The sequence below is a fragment of the Callorhinus ursinus genome, unplaced genomic scaffold (genome assembly GCF_003265705.2).
Source record: "Callorhinus ursinus isolate GAN/ISIS: 27379988/994484 unplaced genomic scaffold, GSC_fseal_2.0 scaffold12, whole genome shotgun sequence".
Taxonomy (NCBI): Eukaryota; Metazoa; Chordata; class Mammalia; order Carnivora; family Otariidae; genus Callorhinus; species Callorhinus ursinus.
The window spans coordinates 76,770,256-76,791,547 of NW_027397074.1; the positions used below are offsets into that span (position 1 = coordinate 76,770,256).

At 37.3% G+C, this 21,292-nt stretch overlaps 1 protein-coding gene and 1 pseudogene across 6 annotated transcripts in view; one reads left to right on the forward strand and one right to left on the reverse strand.

Annotated features, from left to right (window-relative positions):
• Window positions 1-21,292, forward strand: part of UBN2 (ubinuclein 2) — an 87,592-nt gene that overhangs the window by 17,955 nt on the left and 48,345 nt on the right. For all 6 annotated transcript variants that reach the window (XR_012380364.1, XM_073899265.1, XM_025854799.2 and 3 more), the window contains exons 3-7: window positions 5,996-6,097; window positions 10,011-10,148; window positions 10,964-11,067; window positions 13,743-14,232; window positions 19,492-19,562. Coding sequence is in view for 5 of the 6 variants with exons in the window: in XM_073899265.1 (XP_073755366.1) it covers window positions 5,996-6,097; window positions 10,011-10,148; window positions 10,964-11,067; window positions 13,743-14,232; window positions 19,492-19,562 (905 nt within the window). In the remaining variant the exon portion in view is untranslated. The remainder of the gene's footprint in view (window positions 1-5,995; window positions 6,098-10,010; window positions 10,149-10,963; window positions 11,068-13,742; window positions 14,233-19,491; window positions 19,563-21,292) is intronic.
• LOC112810864 (NADH dehydrogenase [ubiquinone] 1 beta subcomplex subunit 3 pseudogene) lies at window positions 11,406-11,949 on the reverse strand (annotated as a pseudogene).

A 21,292-nucleotide genomic window follows, 5' to 3' on the forward strand; every position in this document is an offset into this window, starting at 1 on the left:
GCCCCCTAGCATGAATTCAGCCATGTGTTGCATGTTATCAACAGTTCCTTCCCTTGTATTGCTGCGTAGTAATCCTTTTATATGGGTGTATCACAGTTTATCCATTCACTGGATGATGGGCATTGGGTTGTTTCTGATTTTTGGCTGCTATGAATATAGGTGCTCTGAACATTATGTGAACATATGTTGTCATTTTTCTTTACTAAATAACAATAGTGGGATTGTTAGGTCATGTGGAAAGTGTAGGTTTAATTTTATAAGAAACTGCCAAACTGTTTTTCAGGATGGCTGTATCATTTTCCACCAGCCATGTAGGAGACCTTACTAGCTCCACATTGTTGTGAACATTTGGTATCAGCAGTCTTTTTTAATTTTAGCTAACAATGGAGTTTTAAGGCAGAAAAATAGAATGAATGAAGTGGGAATGTCAAGTGGGAGAAGCTAACTTGGAGGTGACTGACAGTGGAGACACTGTTTCAGTTTTTGGTGTTGAGTTTAAGATGTCTCCAAGTGGGAAAATAACCCCAGAGATTCTATAACTTCTCCTATGGAACTTAAAAGAAAAAAAAAAAAAAAGATTTGTTTATTTAGAGAGAGAACAAGTGCGAGTGGGGGTGAGGGGCAGAGGGAAAGAGAATCTCAAGCAGACTCCCCGCCAAGTGCGGAGGCCCCATTTGGTGCTCAATTCTACCACCCTGAGATCATGACCTGAGCCGAAATCAAGAGTCCGACACTCAACCGACTGAGCCACCCAAGCACCCTTCTTTTATAGAACTTTTAATAGAATGGCACTTTGAAGTCAGGGAATCATGAGCTCAAGATTGGCTCAATTACTTTCCCTGTGATCTTAGGTTATTTGCCCTTTCCAAGCTTTAGCTTTTCCCATTTGTCAAATATGAAATATAAGTAGTTATACTTAGAATACGTGCTAATGCGGGGTGCCTGGGTGGCTCAGTTGGTTAAAAGCATATTACTTTCTATATAGCATAAGTTCTTAACAGATATTCTTGAATCTAAGTAGTAGTTCAAAATCAGCTTACATAGAATTATCAGGTCAAATAAGGTAGAGGGTTTTAGAAATTATTTTAGTATATTTCCATTATGACATTAATGCTTCATAGAAAGTTTGGAAAATAAAGAAGCAGCAAAAGAAGAACATGCAAGAGTATGGCAGAATTCTTGGCAGATTCTTTCAGATTGCTTTCCAAAAGAGATTCCTGCTATACTGTTGCCAGCGGTGCTTGAGTGGTCCTGTTTCTTTTCCATTTTGCCAGAATTTAAAAAGTTTATAATTTGATAGGTGATATAAGTATCTTCAATTCCATTTATTTGATCTATTAATTACTCTCCACTGAGTTATAATGTTGCCTGTCTTGTGTTAAATTCTTACATACTAGGTTAAGTTTCTGAACATTGTTGTCCATTTATGTTTATTCTTATATTCCTGCTATAACGATTTTAACTCCCATACTTTTATTTATTTTTAATTTAATTTTTAAATTTTAATTCCAGTATAGTTAACATCTGGTGTTATATTAGTTTCAGGTGTACAAAATAATGATTCAGCAATCCTATATATTACTCAGTGGTCATCAAGATAAGTGTACTCTGAATTCCCTTCACCTGTTTCACCCATTCCCCCCTACCTCTCCTCTGGTAACTATCAGTTTGCTCTCTATAGTTAAAAGTCTGTTTTTTGGTTTGTCTCTCTTTTTTTCCCCTTTTCTTCATTTCTGTTGTTTCTTAAATTCACATATGCGTGAAATCATACGGTATTTGTCTTTCTCTGACTGACTTAGCTCACTTAACGTTTTACTGTTTAGATCCATCCATGTTCTTGCAAATGGCAAGATTTCATCCTTTTTCTGGGTAATATTCCTCTGTGTGTTGGTGTGTATATACACTACATCTTCTTTATCCGTTCATCTACTGATGGACCCTTGGACTGCTTCCATAATTTGGCTGTTGTAAATAATGCTGCAGTAAACATAGGGGTGCATATATCTTTTTGAATTACTGTCTTCATGTTCTCCAGGTAAATACCCAGTAGTGGAATTACTGCATCATATGGTAATTTTATTTTTAATATTTTGAGGAACCTCCATACTGTTTTCCAGAGTGGCTGCACTAGTTTGCATTCCCACCAACAGTGCACAAGGGTTCCTTTTTCTCTGCACCCTTGCCAACGCTTGTTTCTTGTGTTTTTTATTTTAGCCATTCTGACAGGTGTGAAGTGATGTCTTATTGTGATTTTGATTTGCATCTCCCTGAAGATGTGATGTTGAGCATCTTTTCACGTGTCTGTTGGCCATCTGTAGGTCTTTGTGGGAGAAATCTTTGTGCATGTCTTCTGCCCTTTTTTCAATTAGATTATTTGGGGTTTTTTTGGTGTCGAGTTGTGTAAGTTCTTTATACATTTTGGATACTAACCCCTTACTGGATATGTCATTTGCAAATATCTTCTCCCATTCAATAGATTGTCTTTTTGTTTTATTGATTGTTTCCTTGGCTGTGCAGAAGCTTTTCATTTTGATGTAGTCCCAGTAGTTTATTTTTGCTTTTGTTTTTCTTGCCTCAGGAGACAGATCTAGACAAATGCTGCAGTGGCTGATGTCAGATTATTGCCTGTGCTCTCTTCTAGTATGTTTATGGTTTCAGGTCTCAACATTAAGGTCTTTAATCCATTTTGAGTGTTTGTATATGGTATAAGAAAGTGATCCAGTTTCATTCTTTTGCATGTTGCTGTCCAGTTTTCCCAGCACCATTTGTTGAAGAGACTGTTTCCCACTGTATATTCTTGCCTCCTTTGTTGAAGATTAATTGACCATATAATCATGGGTTTTTTTCTGAGCTTTCTATCCTGTTCCATTGATCTATGTGTCTGTTTTTGTGCCAGTACCATACTGTTTTGATTACTACAGCTTTGTAATATAACTTGAAATCGGGATTGTGACACCACCAGCTTTGTTTTTCTTTTTCAAATTTGCTTTGGCTATTTGGAGTCTTTTGTGGTTCCATACAAATTTTAGGGTTGTTCTAGTTCTGTGAAAAATGCTGTTGGTGTTTCGATAAGGTTTACATTAAATCTGTAGATTGTTCTGGGTAGTACAGACATTTTGACAGTATTTGTTCTTCCAGTCCGTGAGCATGGCATATATTTCCATTTGTATCATCTTCAATTTCTTTCAGTAGTATTTTATAGTTTTCAGAGTACAGGTCTTTCACCTCCTTGGTTAAGTTTATTCCTTGGTATTTTATTATTTTTGGTGCAATTGTAAATGAGATTGTTTTCTTAATTTCTCTTTCTGCTACTTCATTTTTATTTTATTTTATTTTATTTTTAAGATTTTATTTATTTGACAGAGAGAGACGCAGTGAGAGAGGGAACACAAGTGGGGGGAGTGGGAGAGGGAGAAGCAGGCTTCCCGCCGAGTGGCAAGCCCGATGCGGGGCTCGATCCCAGGACACTGGGATCGTGACCTGAGCCAAAGGCAGACGCTCAACAACTGAGCCACCCAGGTGCCCCTCTGCTACTTCATTTTTAGTGTATGGAAATGCAGTGAGTTGGGGCGCCTGGGTGGCTCAGTCAGTTAAGTGTCCAACTCTTGGTTTCGTCTCAGGTTATGATCTCATGGGTCATGAGATCAGGTCCTGTGTTAGACTCTGTACTCAGTGGGGAGTCTGCTTGAAGATTCTCCCCTTCCCCCCAAATGTGCCCTCTTTATCTCTCTCTCTCGCTCAAATAAATAAATAAATTGTAAAAAAAATGCAATAGATTTCTGTAAATTGATTTTATTTCCTGAGACCTTACTGAATTCATTTATCAGTTCTAGTAGTTTTTCGGTAGAGTCTTCAGGGTTTTCTATATATCGTATCATATCATCTACAAATAGTGAAAGTTTTACTTCTTTCTTCCGGCTTTGGATGCCTTTTATTCCTTTTTCTTGTCTGATTGCTGTGGCTAGGACTTCCAGTACTATGTTGAATAAAAGTGGTGAGAGTGGATTTCCTTGTCTTGTTCCTGATAATAGGGGAAAAGCTCCCCATTTTTCCTCATTGAGGGTGATGTTAGCTGTGGGTTTATCATATATGGGCTTTTTTTTTTTATGTTGCTAACTCCTATAACTTTAAATATATTTAATATGTGACAGGGCTAGTATTCTTCATTTGTTTTTATATTTTTTCATGAACTAAGATATTTTTATATTAGTTTTCATATATCTTTGGGTTTTTATATTCTTTTTAGAGCTCTGGGTGTTTTTTTTTTTTATGTTATGTTAATCACCATACATTACATCATTATCTCTCTGGTTTTTGGGTGAAACAGTCCCTCATGTACTTAATTGCTTGTATGTGACTTTTCTTAACAGAATAACTCATATCCTAGAAATACCTCTTTCTGTCCCCTAACTTCTGATTTTGGGTTTTGTTGGGGGTTTTTTTGTTTTGTTTTGTTTTTTGACTTCTGATTCTAATTGTAGTTCTATAACCTAGCTGTAAGTGTTCCAGTTTGCAGACCTGGTAAATGGAAAAAATTAGAACAATGTATTATGTGTGTTGCATGTAAGCACACACATGCTGTGTATATATGTGTGTATATGTATATATGTTACATAGATGTCTGTATGTTTAAGGTTGCCAACTAGTATTTCTTGAAAAGGATTGTTGTTTTGAGATTATGTCTTTAATGGCCTTACTTAGCAAAATAAAAAAAGGGTTGTCACCTTGTGTTGGTCTTCAAAATTGTTTTTGAAATTTACCTAACTTGTAAAAGCTAAAAATATGGGAACCACTGCTTTATCTCACACCATAATGACTTTCTTGGTGGTAATGGTGTAGTGTTGTTTTGTCCCCCCAAAAGCATACAATGAAGTCATAGCTTATGGGGGTTGGGTTTTTTTTAACATCTGTGTGTAATACAAATATAACATTTAGTCAGAATTACTTTACAAATTATTTAGAAAGGGTTGGCACCATGCTGGTGATATCTCTCAGCAGGTCCAGCATAACCATTTTTTCCATCAAACAGTGGAAGAGATCATTTCTTTGCATGGAAATAAGATAGAACAGTTTGTTTTTATTTAAGGGCCATGTAACACAAAACTTATCCACCTTTCACCATTAGAATCACTTTACATTGAGAGATACGCACTGAGAATTGAAACTGAGTAAGAGATTCACATCTTGCATCCTGTGGTTTCTGCTGGACTTACTCTGGTTCACTGGTGGCATGTTGGTAGGCAGAATCCTTACCACTTACTGTTTTCTTTCCTCTTTCTGAGCATTTTCTTCCTCATGGCCCACTCCTGTGCTAAAAACAATCAGGGGTCAGGAGGTGTTAGGAAGATGCTTAGAAAGTATAGTTAAATTCGAGTGAATATATTTGAGTATCTAAAATGAATCTTAGAGACTGAACTAAACACTTGTTTTAGTAGTGCCACAATATTATTAGTAGCTGTCCTGCTCACTTAAACTACTTATGACAAGCTTATATATGACTTTTAGCATACATGTAACATTTATACCAAAGATAGAATGAGTTCTTTATAACTATAATAAAGACTTTAAGTATGACATGGATAGGGGTGCCTGGGTGGCTCAGTCGGTTAAGCGTCTGCCTTCGGCTCAGGTCATGATCCCAGGACCCAGGGTCCTGGGATCGAGCCCCTCGTGGGGCTCCCTGCTCAGGGGGAGTCTGTTTCTCCCTCTCCCTCTCTTCCTCCCCCCGCTCATGCTCTCTTTCTCTCTTTCAAATAAATAAATAAAATCTTTTAAAAAAATAAAGTTACTTTGTCCCCTCCTTTTCATACCCTACTCTTTGAGAGCAAGTCCCTAAATACAATTTAACATTCAAAGTTTGGGGGGACTTAAATTCAACCTCTTGAAGGTTGGGATTATCTAAAGAAATTACTTGGAATTCTTTTGACAGGTATTTTTTAAGTTTATGGAAACAGCATGAGTACTGATATCAGTCTAACATATCTGTTTTTTGCAGGGTGGGAAACCCCGTAAACACCGGAAGGATCGGCTACAAGATTTAATTGATATAGGCTTTGGCTATGATGAGACAGATCCATTTATTGATAACTCAGAGGCTGTGAGTAATGTATCTTTAATATAGCAGCAATTCTTTGGGATAGAAGTCAAGGATAAGGTTACTAAAATAGTTCAGTATTTGTTTTTACTAACAGTAAATGTACATCTAAATTGTTTTGTTGATGTACATCTAAATTGTTTCCACTTTTATGTGCTTACAAACAGTTGAGCATCTGTGTACATTTATCTTTGTGTACTTGAGTAAATATGTAAGATAATTAGTGCAAATATATGTATAGGATAAATTTCTAGCAGTGGGATTTACTGATCAAGGGTATTTACATCTTGAATTTTTATTGATATTTCCAAACTTGGGCAGGTGTATTTTCAAATGACCTCTAGATAAGAACCATATGAACTTGAAGATTGGAGCTACTGGGTGGAAGTTAATCTGACAGACATCTTTAAAATGTACTTTATTTTTTTGTTGCTGCCAACCCTTACTACACCGGTGGTGATTGAATGCCATCCTTTACTGCCTGTTTCGATCACGCCCTGAGGCTTTTCCCCTGGAGTCCTCTTTCTCTTATAAAATGAAGAGGAATTTAGGAAAGCATTTAAGGACTGTAGCAGTCCATTGATCACATAGCAAGTGAAAGAGGGCATATCATGTTTGGGAGTAGGTAAGGTATATGTTCTTACATTCTTCTCAGTGCACTAGAATAATCTAAATCCTGGACTTATGGTATCCTCTGCATTGTACATGGATTACTTAGAATATACAGAAAGTGACACCAAGGTAAGCATTGTAGTATTACCCACAAATTAGAACTTCCAGCAGGGGCATAGTGGATACCCTATGATACTCCTAAGTTATTTTAGTGTCTTGACATAAACTGGTTTACCATACCAGCTAGCCTGGTCTATAGGAGTAAAATACTGACAATGCCCTTTGGAGTAGAGAAGTCTTCTTGTTACCAGAAAGGTTGACAAACCTTTTTGTAGGTTAAGGGATGGAATGTTTTTAAGAGTCTTGACCTTGATATGAAACACAAGTCAAAATTCCTAGATTCTAGACTTGACTCGGTTTCTAAAGATTTCTAAGGAAATCTTGTAGCATTACCCAGTTTTCTCTGCTACAGTCAAAATATTTGAATAAAGTGTTTTCAGACTGACTTTTACAACCCGTAATTGGGTTATATATCAATTTAGAGAGTGTGGCCAGCATTTTTAATGAAAATGAAGTAGAATAGAATAGGAGCTACCATAACAAATCATAGTAGATTATGTGAGTTTTTTAATGAGTATATGTGTGTGTGCATGCACTGGGTTTTGATGTGTAATGTATTTTCCACTTGGGTGGTGGTGAAGAAAATTTGAAAGCTACTGCTTTAATAAGGACAAATTTTGTAGGTATAAGTTGTATAAAAATTTTAGCATTAGTTGCTGACATTTAGAGGACAAAGTAGGTTCCTGCTTTGTAAGAGGAAATTGAATTAGAATACATCTTGTTTATTGGCTTGCCAAATAATTTTATATCATTATCTTTAATAGATTATTGGGTTCTTTTTATGTGATAATTCAGACATGAGACAATTATAATCCAACCAAATGATTTTCTGTTCTTTTCATTGATTGTATTACCAGTAAGCTTTCACTGTTTGTAATTATTTGATAGAGTGAAAATAATCTGGTTCTATTTAATTGTCAGAATCATGTACTACTTATTACTATAAATACCTGAAAAATAAATGCTTTTGAAGATTATTTTTAGTCTCACTGATATTGCCAAATTTTGTAAAGACTAAAAGAAAATGTTTTTCTTTATTATTAATAAATTACAATACCAGGCATGAATAACACTTTTATTTAGGTTGTTTCTTTTAAATTTCACTAGAACTTTCTGAAGTAAGTAATGTTGTCATTGTTACACAACCCCAAAGTATTGATGTTAAATGATTTCCTCTGGGTCACAATTGCCAGTGTTTGAAAGGATCTAAATCCAGGTCTTCTGATTTTCAAGTTCAGTGCTCCATTGCCTCTTAACGCATTGTACTTAAAAGGCTAAATTAAATATGCATAAAGAGCTTGTTCTCCTGAGGAGTGTTCTGATAGGGAAAGCTTAGTAAAATACTGCAGCATACAGATGTTGAATTCACCCATGTTGTCCTGTAATGTAGTGATGAACTTGTTTCCTGTCGGAGAAACTGCTTGGTGTAGAGGATAGTTTGAAATATAGCCAGAGCCTCTACCATAAGCTTAAAAAATTATTCTGGCAAGGTTCTTAACCTCTAAATTTGGTTTTCACTTATAAAATGGGAATAATACTTGTCCTTTTTGCCTCAAAGGTAGCAGGAGGACCAAGTGAAATAATTTATATGAAGCACTGTAAATTATAAAGCAGTGTAGGCAAAAAGTACAGATGTGTTTGTCACAATTACACATTTCCAAAAATAATTACTACAAAGTCATTTCACTTTTAGTTCTCTACTCTTCACATTCACATCACTCCTTTGCTTACAGATAGTACTGGACCCTTTCTGAAGGTTTTACCCATAGGTCTTTATAATAGCCCATCAAGTGAAGCAACAAGAAAGCAATTCATTCCTTCCCCCCCCCCCCACTTCATTACTTTTTGATTCAATATGATTAAACTGGAAATTCTTTTTCTATTCATTTAATTGAAAAGGATATGGGTTAAAAGCAAAATTTTTGTACTTAGCCTTAATATTCTTACAGTAACTAGTACATTCTCTGTATTCCTTGTCCATGGCAAAGGATTCTCCTTAAAAATCTAACTTTCTTAAAAATATAAAATATGAAGAACCTGTAAGTAGAGTTCTGGGGACCTCAGGTAGCACATATCTAGCTCTGTTAGATAAGTAGTTCCTTTTTTCTCAACCACTATGGACTCCATCATTTGGTGAAGATTGACCTTCATTTAAAGTTTGCTTTTTGTCCATTTTCATCAGGTGAGAAGTGATAAACTATAAAATTCAAGCTTGGAGGACATCATCTTAAGTGATATTTTAGGTCAGACCTTCAGTCTAGTTTAGATAATTTGCATCTCTTGCTCCAGGCAAAGTACCTGGCTCATTACAGTGTACCCTTACTGAACTGGGCAGTTATTTTTCTGCTTCCTTTTTAAACACACATGCTATTTTTGTTTTAAAAATTTTCACCTTGGGTGCCTGGGTGGCTCAGTCGTTAAGCGTCTGCCTTTGGTTCAGGTCATGGTCCCAGGATCCTGGGATCGAGCCCCGCATTGGGGCTCCCTGCTCCGCGGGAAGCCTGCTTCTCCCATTCCCACTCCCCCTGCTTGTGTTCCTGCTCTTGCTATCTCTCTCTGTCAAATAGATAAATAAAATATTAAAAAAAAATTTTTTTTTCACCTAGAAGCTTAGAGCTAAGAGAGAAGAAATAACTTTGTTACTCTTTATAATCTCCTTATCAGTAAAATTATATACTGATATGATAGGAAATGAAATTTATTCTTTGCCTGGACATTTAGTCATCTGTTTTAACTTGTTTCAATTTCTCATCAGAATCATTTGTTCTTGGGGTGCCTGGCTGGCTCAGCTGGTAGAGCATGTGACTCTTAATCTCTAGGTTGTGAGTTTGAGCCCCATGTTGGGTGTAGAGATCACTTAAAAAATATATAAATAAAGATTTATTTTAAAAAAAGAATCCTTTATCATTAAGAATAGTAGTAGTGATCTTTAAATTTTTCTCAGCAGATGATAGAATTTGCGTCATTATTCCAGAATTTCTGTTCTTTATAAATACTGAGTAATCTGGGCTCATTTTTATCCCAGATATTAACTTTTTCTAAATTTATTCCACAAACATCCTCATTGCATTCAGTTTTGTAGTTAGGATTTAAGGAAGATGCTGACATAGTGATTGAATTTCTTTGATATGTTTATAGAATTAATAATAGGCTTTGTCTGAAACCTTTTTTTTTTTAAATATAGTATGATGAGTTAGTTCCTGCTTCTCTAACAACAAAATATGGAGGCTTTTACATCAACACTGGCACTCTGCAGTTTCGCCAAGCTTCAGATACTGAAGAAGAAGATACTACAGACAACCAAAAGCACAAGCCACCCAAAGTAAGTTTATCCAGCATTGCAGTAGTAATGAGTGTTCAGTTAATAGGGTGTACTTTTTAAATTAACGTGTGAATGTAAGGAAAAGGAAAATGCTAACATTGTTTAATGAATCTGTAGTTATTTACATGCTTTAAGGTAAAATTATTTAGATAAGGGGAAATTGATACTTACATCATAGTAGAATTATATTTTCTTTTAAAACTCTCTCCATATGTGGTCTAATAATCTACTGTTTAGGGGTTAAGGGTAAGTTTCTAGGATAAGTTAAGACTTGGTATAGAAACAGGGACGCCTGGGTGGCTCAGTTGTTAAGCATCTGCCTTCGGCTCAGGTGCCAGGATCAAGCCCCCCGCCATCAGGCTCCCTGCTCCGCGGGAAGCCTGTTTCTTCCTCTCCCACTCCCCCTGCTTGTGTTCCCTCTCCCGCTGTCTCTCTCTCTTTCAAATAAATAAATAAAATCTTAAAAAAAAAAAAAAGACTTGGTATAGAAATGATTAAAAGCCATTACCTTTCCTAAGATGTAATTTATAAAGCTAATTCTATGGAATGTATATATTGTTTTAGGAAACACACAGAGTGTCCTTAGTTAAATGTTTCTTGAAGTGTGATCCAAGGACTTACTTGTAGCAGAATCACCAAAATGTTTGTTAAAAACCAGGCAGTGTTCGTAAACCCCAAGAATCTGCATTTATAACAAGCACTCCTAATGTACACTGAACTTTGAGAGAAAACACTGCCCTGGATGGTAGATTGATAACATCAAAGAGTAACCCATTGATACTCAGATAAATGATACATTCTTCTATCATTTGCAGATTCCCAAAATAAAAGAAGATGATATTGAAATGAAGAAGCGGAAGCGGAAAGAGGAAGGGGAAAAGGAGAAGAAGCCAAGGAAAAAAGTACCCAAACAATTGGGGTACGTAAAATTAAACATTATAAGGTCATAGCATGACTAGCTGCCCTTTTAGAAAGATATATTTAGCATTAATTCATTCAGCTTAGCTGGGTCTAATTTAATACTCTATTTATAAATGTGACTGTTAACTTATATTTTAATAATATTAATATGTGTTAGGTGTTAGTAAATAGAAAGCTTTGTCATCTTAGATTTTTTTTTTTTTGCAATATATACTTTATTAAATCTTACTAGTATTCTATTCTGTAAGGGAAAAACACACAGACGAGAAGCCTACATTGAAGAAATCTTATTTTTATAAGAGAGTTAAGCCTTTAAGATTATTCCAGGTATTATCTTCAGTCATGCTTCTTATCTTTATTCTTGAACTCCAGGTAATATTCAGCCCCTGCAGCTACCACAAATGCAGTAAATCCCCATTTGAATCCTTTTAACAATGCACAAACAAAGGAAACATTGTTTGCAAAGGCACCCGTGTATCTCCAAGCTCCATTGCGCCCCATGGATCCCCAACCCTTGTGCAGTCAGCTTCTCCTAGACAGTTTCTAATGGTGTCCCTTCTATCTTCCATTGTTTATAATCTGGAAGTTTGACGACGCCTGGGTGGCTCAGTCGTTAGGCATCTGCCCTCAGCTCAGGTCATGATCCCAGCGTCCTGGGATCAAGCCCCGCATCAGGCTCCCTGCTCAGCGGGAAGCCTGCTTCTCCCTCTCCCTCTCCCCTGCTTGTGTTGTCTCTCTCTGTCAAATGAATAAATAAAATCTTAAAAATGTGTGTGTGTGTGTGTGTGTGTGTGTGTGTGTGTGTATGTATGTATGTGTATGTAAAATCTGGAAGTTCCAGTTTACTATGGCCATTTTCATGCCCATATGTCTGGGCCATGTCTGACAGCAATCTGACCTCTCACGACACTCAGTATTCAATGTCATCTTAGATTTTAATTAATTAATATTGTATTTATTGATTGATAAGTAGAAGACTTTATCATTTTAGAGACTCACGGTGTTTTAGATCAGATTTACATATTAGTTCATTAAGTATTTTGCTCATTACAACTTTTTGCCAACAAGAACCAGTTTGAAAAGATGGTATAAACCTTGAACAAATGTTTTCAACTTTTTGTGCTAGAACTAAGCTTACTAGATGCCTGGGGATTGAGGATTGGCAGTAGTCTTTGTATGAACAATTTATAGTTGTTTTACTATTTAAAAAGTCAGTTATTTAGCTCTGCTTCACACTTGTAACTTGTACAGTTGTAACTTCACACTTGTAACTTTAGGTAATGATATTGTCTCTAAAAATCAAGTAGAATTTCTCAAAAGAGCTATAAGAATAAAATGTTTGTACCATGCATTCATAAAATTACCAGTTCTTGCTTCTCCATGACTTTTTTTGGAGAACTAAGGGGCAGAAACTTTGAGAGGCTTGATTTTCTTCCCCTCCTTACCAGGGGAGGTGCATGTGAATTTTTTGGGTTATCAGTATTCAAAAGGATATAGGGAGGTATTTATCATCCTGTAAGCATGAGATTTTAGTGACCCTGGAGTCATTAAGTAATTAAGGAAAAACATATATTACTAATGCATATATTATTTACAAGTAAACTTCTTTGGGAACAAAGTCTATAATGCCTTTTATTGAATTTGTCATTTTCTCAAATTCATAGCTTATTCATGCAGCAAATATTTATTAAGTACTTGTATACCAGGTATTCTTGTGGTTTGGAGTATATAACAGTAAATGAAACATGGGCTTCCCTTGAAGGTACAAATCATCTTTTTTGATTCTGTAGTGCGCATAGAAGAATATAAGCCATAGAATGTAGAAAAGATACCTAGAGAAAGTGATAAACTGAAACTGAAACCATCTTTTCCCATGGTTTCTGTAGGGAGAACATTGTCATAGAAAATTACCCATATATGATTGCTTCACATGGCTGTTCCCAGAATGGAAAGTGAAAATGATCAGAAAGTAGCAGCAGATAGAATAGGGTCTAGAAAGATTTTGCATTTCTTTGGCAGTTTGTAGCACAAACCACCTGATGTTGGAGTGCATGGTTGGCTCAGTCGTTAAGCCTCTGCCTTTGGCTCAGGTCATGATCCCAAGGTCCTGGGATCGAGCCCCACATCGGGCTCCTCGCTCAGCGGGGAACCTGCTTCCTTCTCTCCCTCTCCCCGCCACTCCCCCTGCTTGTGCTCCCTGTCAAATGAATAAAATCTTTCAACAAACAAACCCCACCTGGAGTACCAGCTTAAAGTTGTACTTGTGTGAGCTCTGGTTGTAAGCAACTCTGTTTTCAGCGAAAGTGTATTTCTTTACTCGGTTAATTTCTTAGGTGACCAATTTATAGAAGTGCTTAAGAATGTGAACATTCCAAAAGGAGTACTAAGTTTAACTTCATATATTCTCATAAACCTGAGCTACATTCAGTTTTGTTTCTTTCTGTTAACTTTAGTCCATTCATTTTCTTCACTCTGATGGCCATTTACCTATCGACCTCTCCTCAGTGACAGTCCAGATGATGAGGAAGATGCTGTGATAAAAGGATAATTTAATAAGAAATTTGCTCTCCCACCTATCAGATGATTGTTTTGATGATCTGTGTCTGCTTATTTACATGAGGCTTTAAACATTAAAATCATACATAGCCTAACAGATGACTTTTTTCTTCACAGAGTTGTGGCTCTAAATTCCCACAAGTCTGAAAAAAAGAAGAAACGTTACAAAGATTCTCTTTCTCTAGCTGCCATGATACGAAAATTTCAGAAAGAGAAGGATGCATTGAAGAAGGAGCCTAACCCCAAAGTCCCAGTGAACTTAATGACCTCCTCTCTGAATAAGCCCCCCTCCACTGCTGTAGTGTTGGGAAATGATGTCTCCGACTTAAATCTGAACAGTGCTGATCCAGACCTCCCCATTTTTGTTGGCACAAATGAACATGAACTGTTTCAGGAAGCTGAAAATGCCCTAGAGATGCTAGATGATTTCGACTTTGACAGATTACTGGATGCTGCTTCTGATGGTAGCCCCCTCTCTGAGTCAGGGGGAGAGAATGGAAACACCACCCAGCCAACCTATGCCTCTCAGGTTATGCCCAAGGTAGTGCCTACACTCCCAGAGGGTCTACCTGTCCTTCTTGAAAAACGCATTGAAGACCTCCGTGTAGTAAGTGTAATAATCCCCTTGTTTCTTATTTGCTACATAAACTTAATACTAAATGCTTTTTGCAAGACAAAAATAATAACCCACAATTCCAGCACCCATATAAAGAACTTATAATTTTCTATATTTCCTTTTAGGCATTGGCTGTACGTATAGGCCTTTGATTTTAAGTAGAAATGTGTATAACTATAGTTATAACATCATATGGGTGATTGTTTTATTATTTCATCTTACACATTTTTTAAAGATTTATTTATTTTAGAAAGAGGGAGAGGATGCTTGCACAAGCGGGCATGAGGGGGGAGGGGCAGAGGAAGAGGGAGAGAATCCTCAAGCAGATTCCCCACTGAATGCAGAGCCTGAAGTGGGTCTTGATCCCAGTACCTTGGGATCATGATCTGAGCTGAAATCAAGAGTTGGACACTTAAACGACTGAGCCACCCAGGTGCCCCTCATCTTACAAATAATTTTCAGCATAGGTTTCATAAATACAATTTTTATTGTAAAAAAAAAGTCGTGTAAAGACAAAAGAGGGAAGATAGGAGCAAATAGTAACATTACAAAAGTATACCTGAACTTGGTCTAAACTATATTGACATCTAGTTCTTTTATAATTGATTTTTCAGCTAATCCTTTCCAGCTAATCAGCACATTTAGTAAGCATGCATTGTGTTCCTATTAGGACAAACTTGAGAGCTAAGCTTTAGCATGTCACATTAGATACCTCTCTAGATTGACTTGGCTTCATAATCTTTGTTTAACTAGCTGCAAATCCAGATAAATGTCATCACACTTATCCATTTAATCTCAGGGAGATAGTATTTTGACTTAAAATAACATGCCAGTGGGCGCCTGGGTGGCTCAATTGGTTGAGCATCTGCCTTTGGCTCAGGTCATGATCTCAGGGTCCTGGGATCCAGCCCTGGGTCAGGCTCCCTGCTCAGCAGGGAGTCTGCTTTTCTCTTTCCCTCTGCCCCTCCCCCCTCGCCAAACCTAGCTTAAAATGACCTTTTTGATTATTTTGATTATTTTTTTTTAAAGATTTATTAGAGAGAGAGCATGAGGGGGGAGGGTCAGAGGGAGAAGCAGACTCCCTGCTGAGCAGGGAGTCCCATGTGGGACTCGATCCTGGGACTCCAGGATCATGACTTGAGCTGAAGGCAGTCTCTTAACCAACTGAGCCACCCAGGTGCCCGATTACTTTAATGTGTTTATTTGAACCCATGCCATATTTTAGTCCTCATTTTTTTCCTCACTACAAAAGTGAAATGCACAATACAAAATATATTATCATACGTAGGGAAAGATCCCTCATAGTCTGACATTCCCCGCTCCCAGCAGAGATAGCCACTATTAAATTATTTATTTTTCTAGATCTTAATCCATGCATTTGCAAATGGTATAGTACTATAAAAAATAATTACTGGGGTGGTAATGTATGGACTATTCAGCTTGCTTCTTTCTCCTGGGATTATAGTAAACCAACTTAAGTCACATTTTAAAATTTACTAATCATCTTTATATTTATTTCTCATAACTTTTCCTAAAATTTGAATATCTGATTACAGGAATATTAGATTTATTTAATTTTTCTGGTAACTGGCCCACAGATTTGGTTTAGCAATTCTGTTTTTTATGCTTTAGCATTTCTTCTGAAGTGACTTAATTTTAGTTCCCCTGTATTTTTACTTATTTTAATGTACTTCATTAGTCCAGGACTTAGCAAAGTCTGTTAAAATATCTCATTGCCAATATTTCTTAGGTTATAAATTGTGTTTACCATCGTTTTTGCTTTATTTCCATGATGTGTTGTTTGACCCATAGAAGTCTTGATGGCTAGATCTTTGTGATGATTATCATTTGAAGGTGACTTTTTGTGCTATTACTGCCTTTTACCTTGAATTTAGTTTTGTCTGACTTACTGTCTCCTTTCTCTTTATTTTTACATATAGCTTTTCTCATCATTTACCTTCAACTTCTTTGATTTTCTTTATTTTAGCTTTTTTTTTTTTAATTTATTTGACAGAGAGAGACACAGCGAGAGAGGGAACACAGGGGGGGAGTGGGAGAGGGAGAAGCAGGCTTCCCGCAGAGCAGGGAGCCCGATGCGGGGCTCGATCCCAGGACCGTGGGATCATGACCTGAGCCGAAGGCAGACGCTTAACAACTGAGCCACCCAGGCGTCCCTTTATCTCTTTTTCTTATAGACAGCGTGTAGTTTCTTTATTGACCTCATCTGAGTCTTTTCTCTTTTAACAAATGATTTTATCTTTTTACAGTTGTTATAATTATAGTTGATCTTTGTCATTTTCTTTTTTATCCTGTTCTCTTACTGAATTGTTTTCATTCTTTTGCTATTTTCTGTGCTTATTTTTTGAAAAGTATACAATCTGTAGTCTCGGTAATAAGTAGGTTTTTTATTTAATCTTCTCAGCTACTCTGTGTAGGAAATATAGGTATTATTTCCTTTTTATGGTTAAGAAACTTGAGGTAGGTTAAATAGCTTGGTCAGGTCCGTGCAACTAGTAAGTGGTGGAGCCAGAATTTAGCCACAAGGATTCACCTAAGTCCAAAGTATGTATGTGCTTTTTGCTATCCCATGTTGCCTCTCCCTAAAACCTTTAGTTTCCTCTAGGTTTTAAAACGTGTTAGTGATGTGACCCACATTTTGCAAAATATATATATATATTTTTAAGATTTATTTATTTGAGAGAGAATGAGAGAGAGAGAGCACATGAGAGGGGGGAGGCAGAGGGAGAAGCAAACTCCCTGCTGAGTGGGGAGCCTGATTCGGAACTTGATCCTGGGACTCCAGGATCATGACCTGAGCCGAAGGCAGTCACTTAACCAACTGAGCCATCCAGGCGCCCCGACTTGCAAGGTACTATTAATAATAACCGCTCTTGGGGTGCATGGCTGGCTCAGATGGTTAAGCCTTTGCCTTCAGCTCAGTTCACAATCTCCAGGTCCTGGGATCACGCCCCATGTTGGACTCCCAGCTCAACAGGGAGCCTGCTTCTCCCTCTCCCTCTTCCCCTGCTTGTGCTCTCTCTGTCTCTCTCTCTCTCTCAAATGAATAAATAAAATCTTAAAAAAAATAAAAATAATAGCTCTTGTTTATTTAGCAGAAACCTGTACTCTGTATTTAGTACAGTGCTGCTATGTCTCACATAGCATTTACCATTCAGGAGACAGCACCCTGATTGGGTTTAAAGTACTTTACCTACTGTGTAGTCTAATCTTCCAACAATCAAGTGAGGTAGGTAGTATTCTTCCATTTAATAGATGAGGAAACTAAGGTTCAACAGGTTAAGTGATTTGCCCAAGGCCACATAATTTTTGAATGGCTGAGCCATGATTCAAAGTCAGCATTTAAAGGCATTACCGTGGAGCTCCATAGTAGGCACTCTGTCTGCTGTGTTATATGCCATTCAGTTTCACTTAATAACAAAATTGGTTAGTAATGAGTGTGTTCCATCTTGTAAAAGCTTTGTCATATCTTATATACCAAAAACTATTCTCTCTCTCTCTCTGTAATAGCCCTGCCAGGTTTAATACAGGCACTCCCTAACTCCTTAGTAGGAAATCATCAGTGAGAAGTTTGATTTCACTTACTGGTATCTATGACTTTGCTATATGTTTTCTTTTGAAATATGAGATGGTATTTTTTCTTTAGGTAAGAAGTCATCCTTGGCTTAAATGCTTATGTCTGTGTGATAAGGAATTGCTTCTTGTGGCTCTTTTCTTACTTTGTAATATTCTTCCACTGTTCAACTTCTTGACTTTTTTTGATTCATTTCTTGAAGTTTAGTTTTCCTTATGCCTTTCGTGTATTTCCACCCCTGCACATACCCAGTTTTCATTCTTTCTAAGTAGTACTGAGACCCATCTTAGCAATTTTCTTCTATTTATTGCATGTACAGTTGTCAAATAACTTGGTGGATTGACAGAGTCAGCATATGGCTTGCTCAGATTATTAGATCAGGCTTCTTGATGTTTTATATCTCATGGACCTCAACTACATTGTTTGTGATTTTCCCAGTAAATTTTGCTTATGGTAGGGTGTGCTGGTATACTTGGTTTCTGGTCATCTGGTCGAGGTGACAAACATGAAATTAAGCTCATTGCATGAATTTTTGCTTATCCCTTGTTAATAACCTCGCCTACGTTTTTTTGTTGTTAGTAATTAGGTGGAACCTAGGCTGGCTGCAGTAAGCAGGTATCTTTGTACAGGGTGGCAGTGTTGCGCAGTTGAAGTCAGAAAGCTTGTGGTTGGGCGCCTGGGTGGCTCAGTTGGTTAAGCGACTGCCTTCGGCTCAGGTCACGATTCTGGAGTCCCAGGATCGAGTCCCGCATCGGGCTCCCTGCTCAGCGGGGAGTCTGCTTCTCCCTCTGACCTTCTTCCCTCTCATGCTCTCTCTCTACCATTCTCTCTCTCTCTCAATAAATAAATAAAAATCTTAAAAAAAAAAAAAGAAAGAAAGCTTGTGGTCTGAGTCCTGGATCCACCACTTATTAGTAGTGTGATTTGGGAGCATGTCATGTAACCTCTGACCCATTTAAACTTCCTTGTTTGTATAGTGGGGGCTGTCATACCAATGTCATTGGCTGTTATGAGGATTAAACATGGTAATGAGTATAACATATAGAATATCAGACAGATATTTTGTAGACACTGTCGATAGAAAGTGAAATATCTGCTTATCTTGGAGATCACAGCAATAATTAATAAACCCATGGGTAGTCAAAGTCCACAAGGTACACAAAGCACTAAAAAGTCTCGTACGTATAATTTTGTTAATTTAGCAGGATTAAGAAAAATTAAATAGAGTTAATAGGAAACAATGGTATATATGCTAAATTTGTTTCAACACTCTGTAATTGCCTACTAGTGCCAGGTACTGAGCTGGGTATGGAGGATACAAAGTGATGTAAATCACAGTAGCCCCACCCTCAAGAAGCTTATTCTTTAGTAAATAGATATGGAAACAATGTGTTTATTGGAAGCGATATTGACAGGATACCTGGGTGGCTTAGTCATTAAGCGTCTGCCTTTGGCTCAGGTCATGATCCCAGGGTGTTGGGATCAGCCGCATGGCTGAGCTCTCTGCTCAGCAGGGAGCCTGCTTCTCCCTTTCCGTCTGCCTGCCTTTCCCCCTGCTTGTATGTGTGCGTGTGCTCTCTCCATCAAATAAATAAATAAATAAAATCTTTTAAAAAAGAAAGAAAGAAAGCCATATTGACAATCTTATGTTTCTCTAGGCTGCCAAACTTTTTGATGAAGAAGGAAGGAAAAAATTCTTTACACAGGATATGAATAATATTCTTCTGGAGTAAGTAATTTTCTTCTTTAATTAAAAAACCTAAAAAGTTATTTAAACTTTAAGAATTCATTTAAACATATAGTTGGTTACAACTTTACAGGTTGATATTATTTTAGATTTAAATGTATTTTTTGTCATTTTATATGAAAATGTGTTTCTGGAACAGCTCTGAGTATTCATATTAAATTTGGTATAATTTTCCTTCTATTTTCATTCAGACTTGGAAAAAATAATTCCATTGGTATATAGCAAGGTTAATTAAAATTCATACAAACATTTATAGCCAAATGGAAAGTATGGTTTAATGAAGAAATTCTGGTTGTGAGGTAGGAGAGAGGCAGTGTGGAGAAGACAAAAGGAAAAATAGGAAGGGGAAGCTGAAGGCTGAGATATACTGTACAGATTATATTTAAATTAGTGACAGTTTTTACTGTTAGCCGGAGTATGATACTAAGGAAGCTGCAGGTTCTAAGACTGTGGTCCCATAAGCTGTCCTTGTAAACCTATTGGCTTATAAATTTTGACCATTGGTTTTAGAAGTGGAGTGTATAATTGGCTGCAAGCAGAACTGGGTTAAAAAAGCAATCCTGGAGAAAGAAGCAGATTTTACTCTTCTCACATGAATATAATGTGTGCCTGCTTTTAGTGGTTCAGTAGTATTATATACAAAGAAACAAGCAGTGTTTCCTTGAGAGCTTGTTTGGGGGTTCTAGCAGGGAGCGCAGCTACTCGTATACCCTTGACCGAAGAACGGTCCTCCTCTATTGGGGAAGGTAGTCCTCTTCGACCAAGCATGCAGCTTCAGGAGGGACGCACATGGAGCGGTGAGGGAGGAAGGGGACACCCGACTAGCCGGCCAGATCAGCCAAATCAACCCTGGTGATCAATGGGGTGACATATGTCTCAGCCAGATCGCCCTCACATCCACAAGCAGTGTTTCCAACACTGTGTGTGAGTCCTGTCTTTTAAATACATATTGGTGGTAGTTTCTCATAAGATACAAAGGATGATGGACTGGTTTGCTTTGATAACTATTTTCTTTTTTTGTTTTTCCCCCTCCCCCTTGATAACTGTTTTAATTAAGCGCAATCTCTCTCTGGAGTACTTAAAAAATCTTTTTTGTCCCCCATGGACCCATGAAACACATAACCTAGTGTGCTGCTGGTGTGGTGACAGAGGAATTTCTTGTTCCTGTTCTTCTTTATTTTAGCCAGGGATTTTCAGATTGATTCTGTCTGCCTGGAAGCGAGGCAAATGCTTCCTGCCTGCACCAGCTCCTTTTACACCCCAGATTCAATAAACAGTGTAACCATTACTCATCAGAGCTGTCCCAGATTCCCTAATCAGGAATCTGACTGGCTGCTTTTTCTTTCTACTCGAGAGCCCTAAGTTTACTGGATCAGGTCCTTTTCCTATGACTGACACAGTCCTTTTTTATTTTACTCTTCTGTAAGAGGAACGGACTTTTTCTCCCCTGAGAGAAAGAAAGGACCTTTCTTGGGACATAACATCTCAGATAAGCAGGATATCAGCATTCCATTAATAGGCTTCTCTCTTTCCTTCTTTCTTTTTTTTTTTTTTTTAAGTACTCTCTACACCCAGCATGGGGGTGGAACTCATGACCCTGAAATCAAGAGTCACGTGCTCTACTGACTGAGCGGGCCAGTTGTCCCTCCCCACCTTTAAAAAATGTTATTTATTTATTTATTTATTTATTTATTTATTTATTTATTTATTTA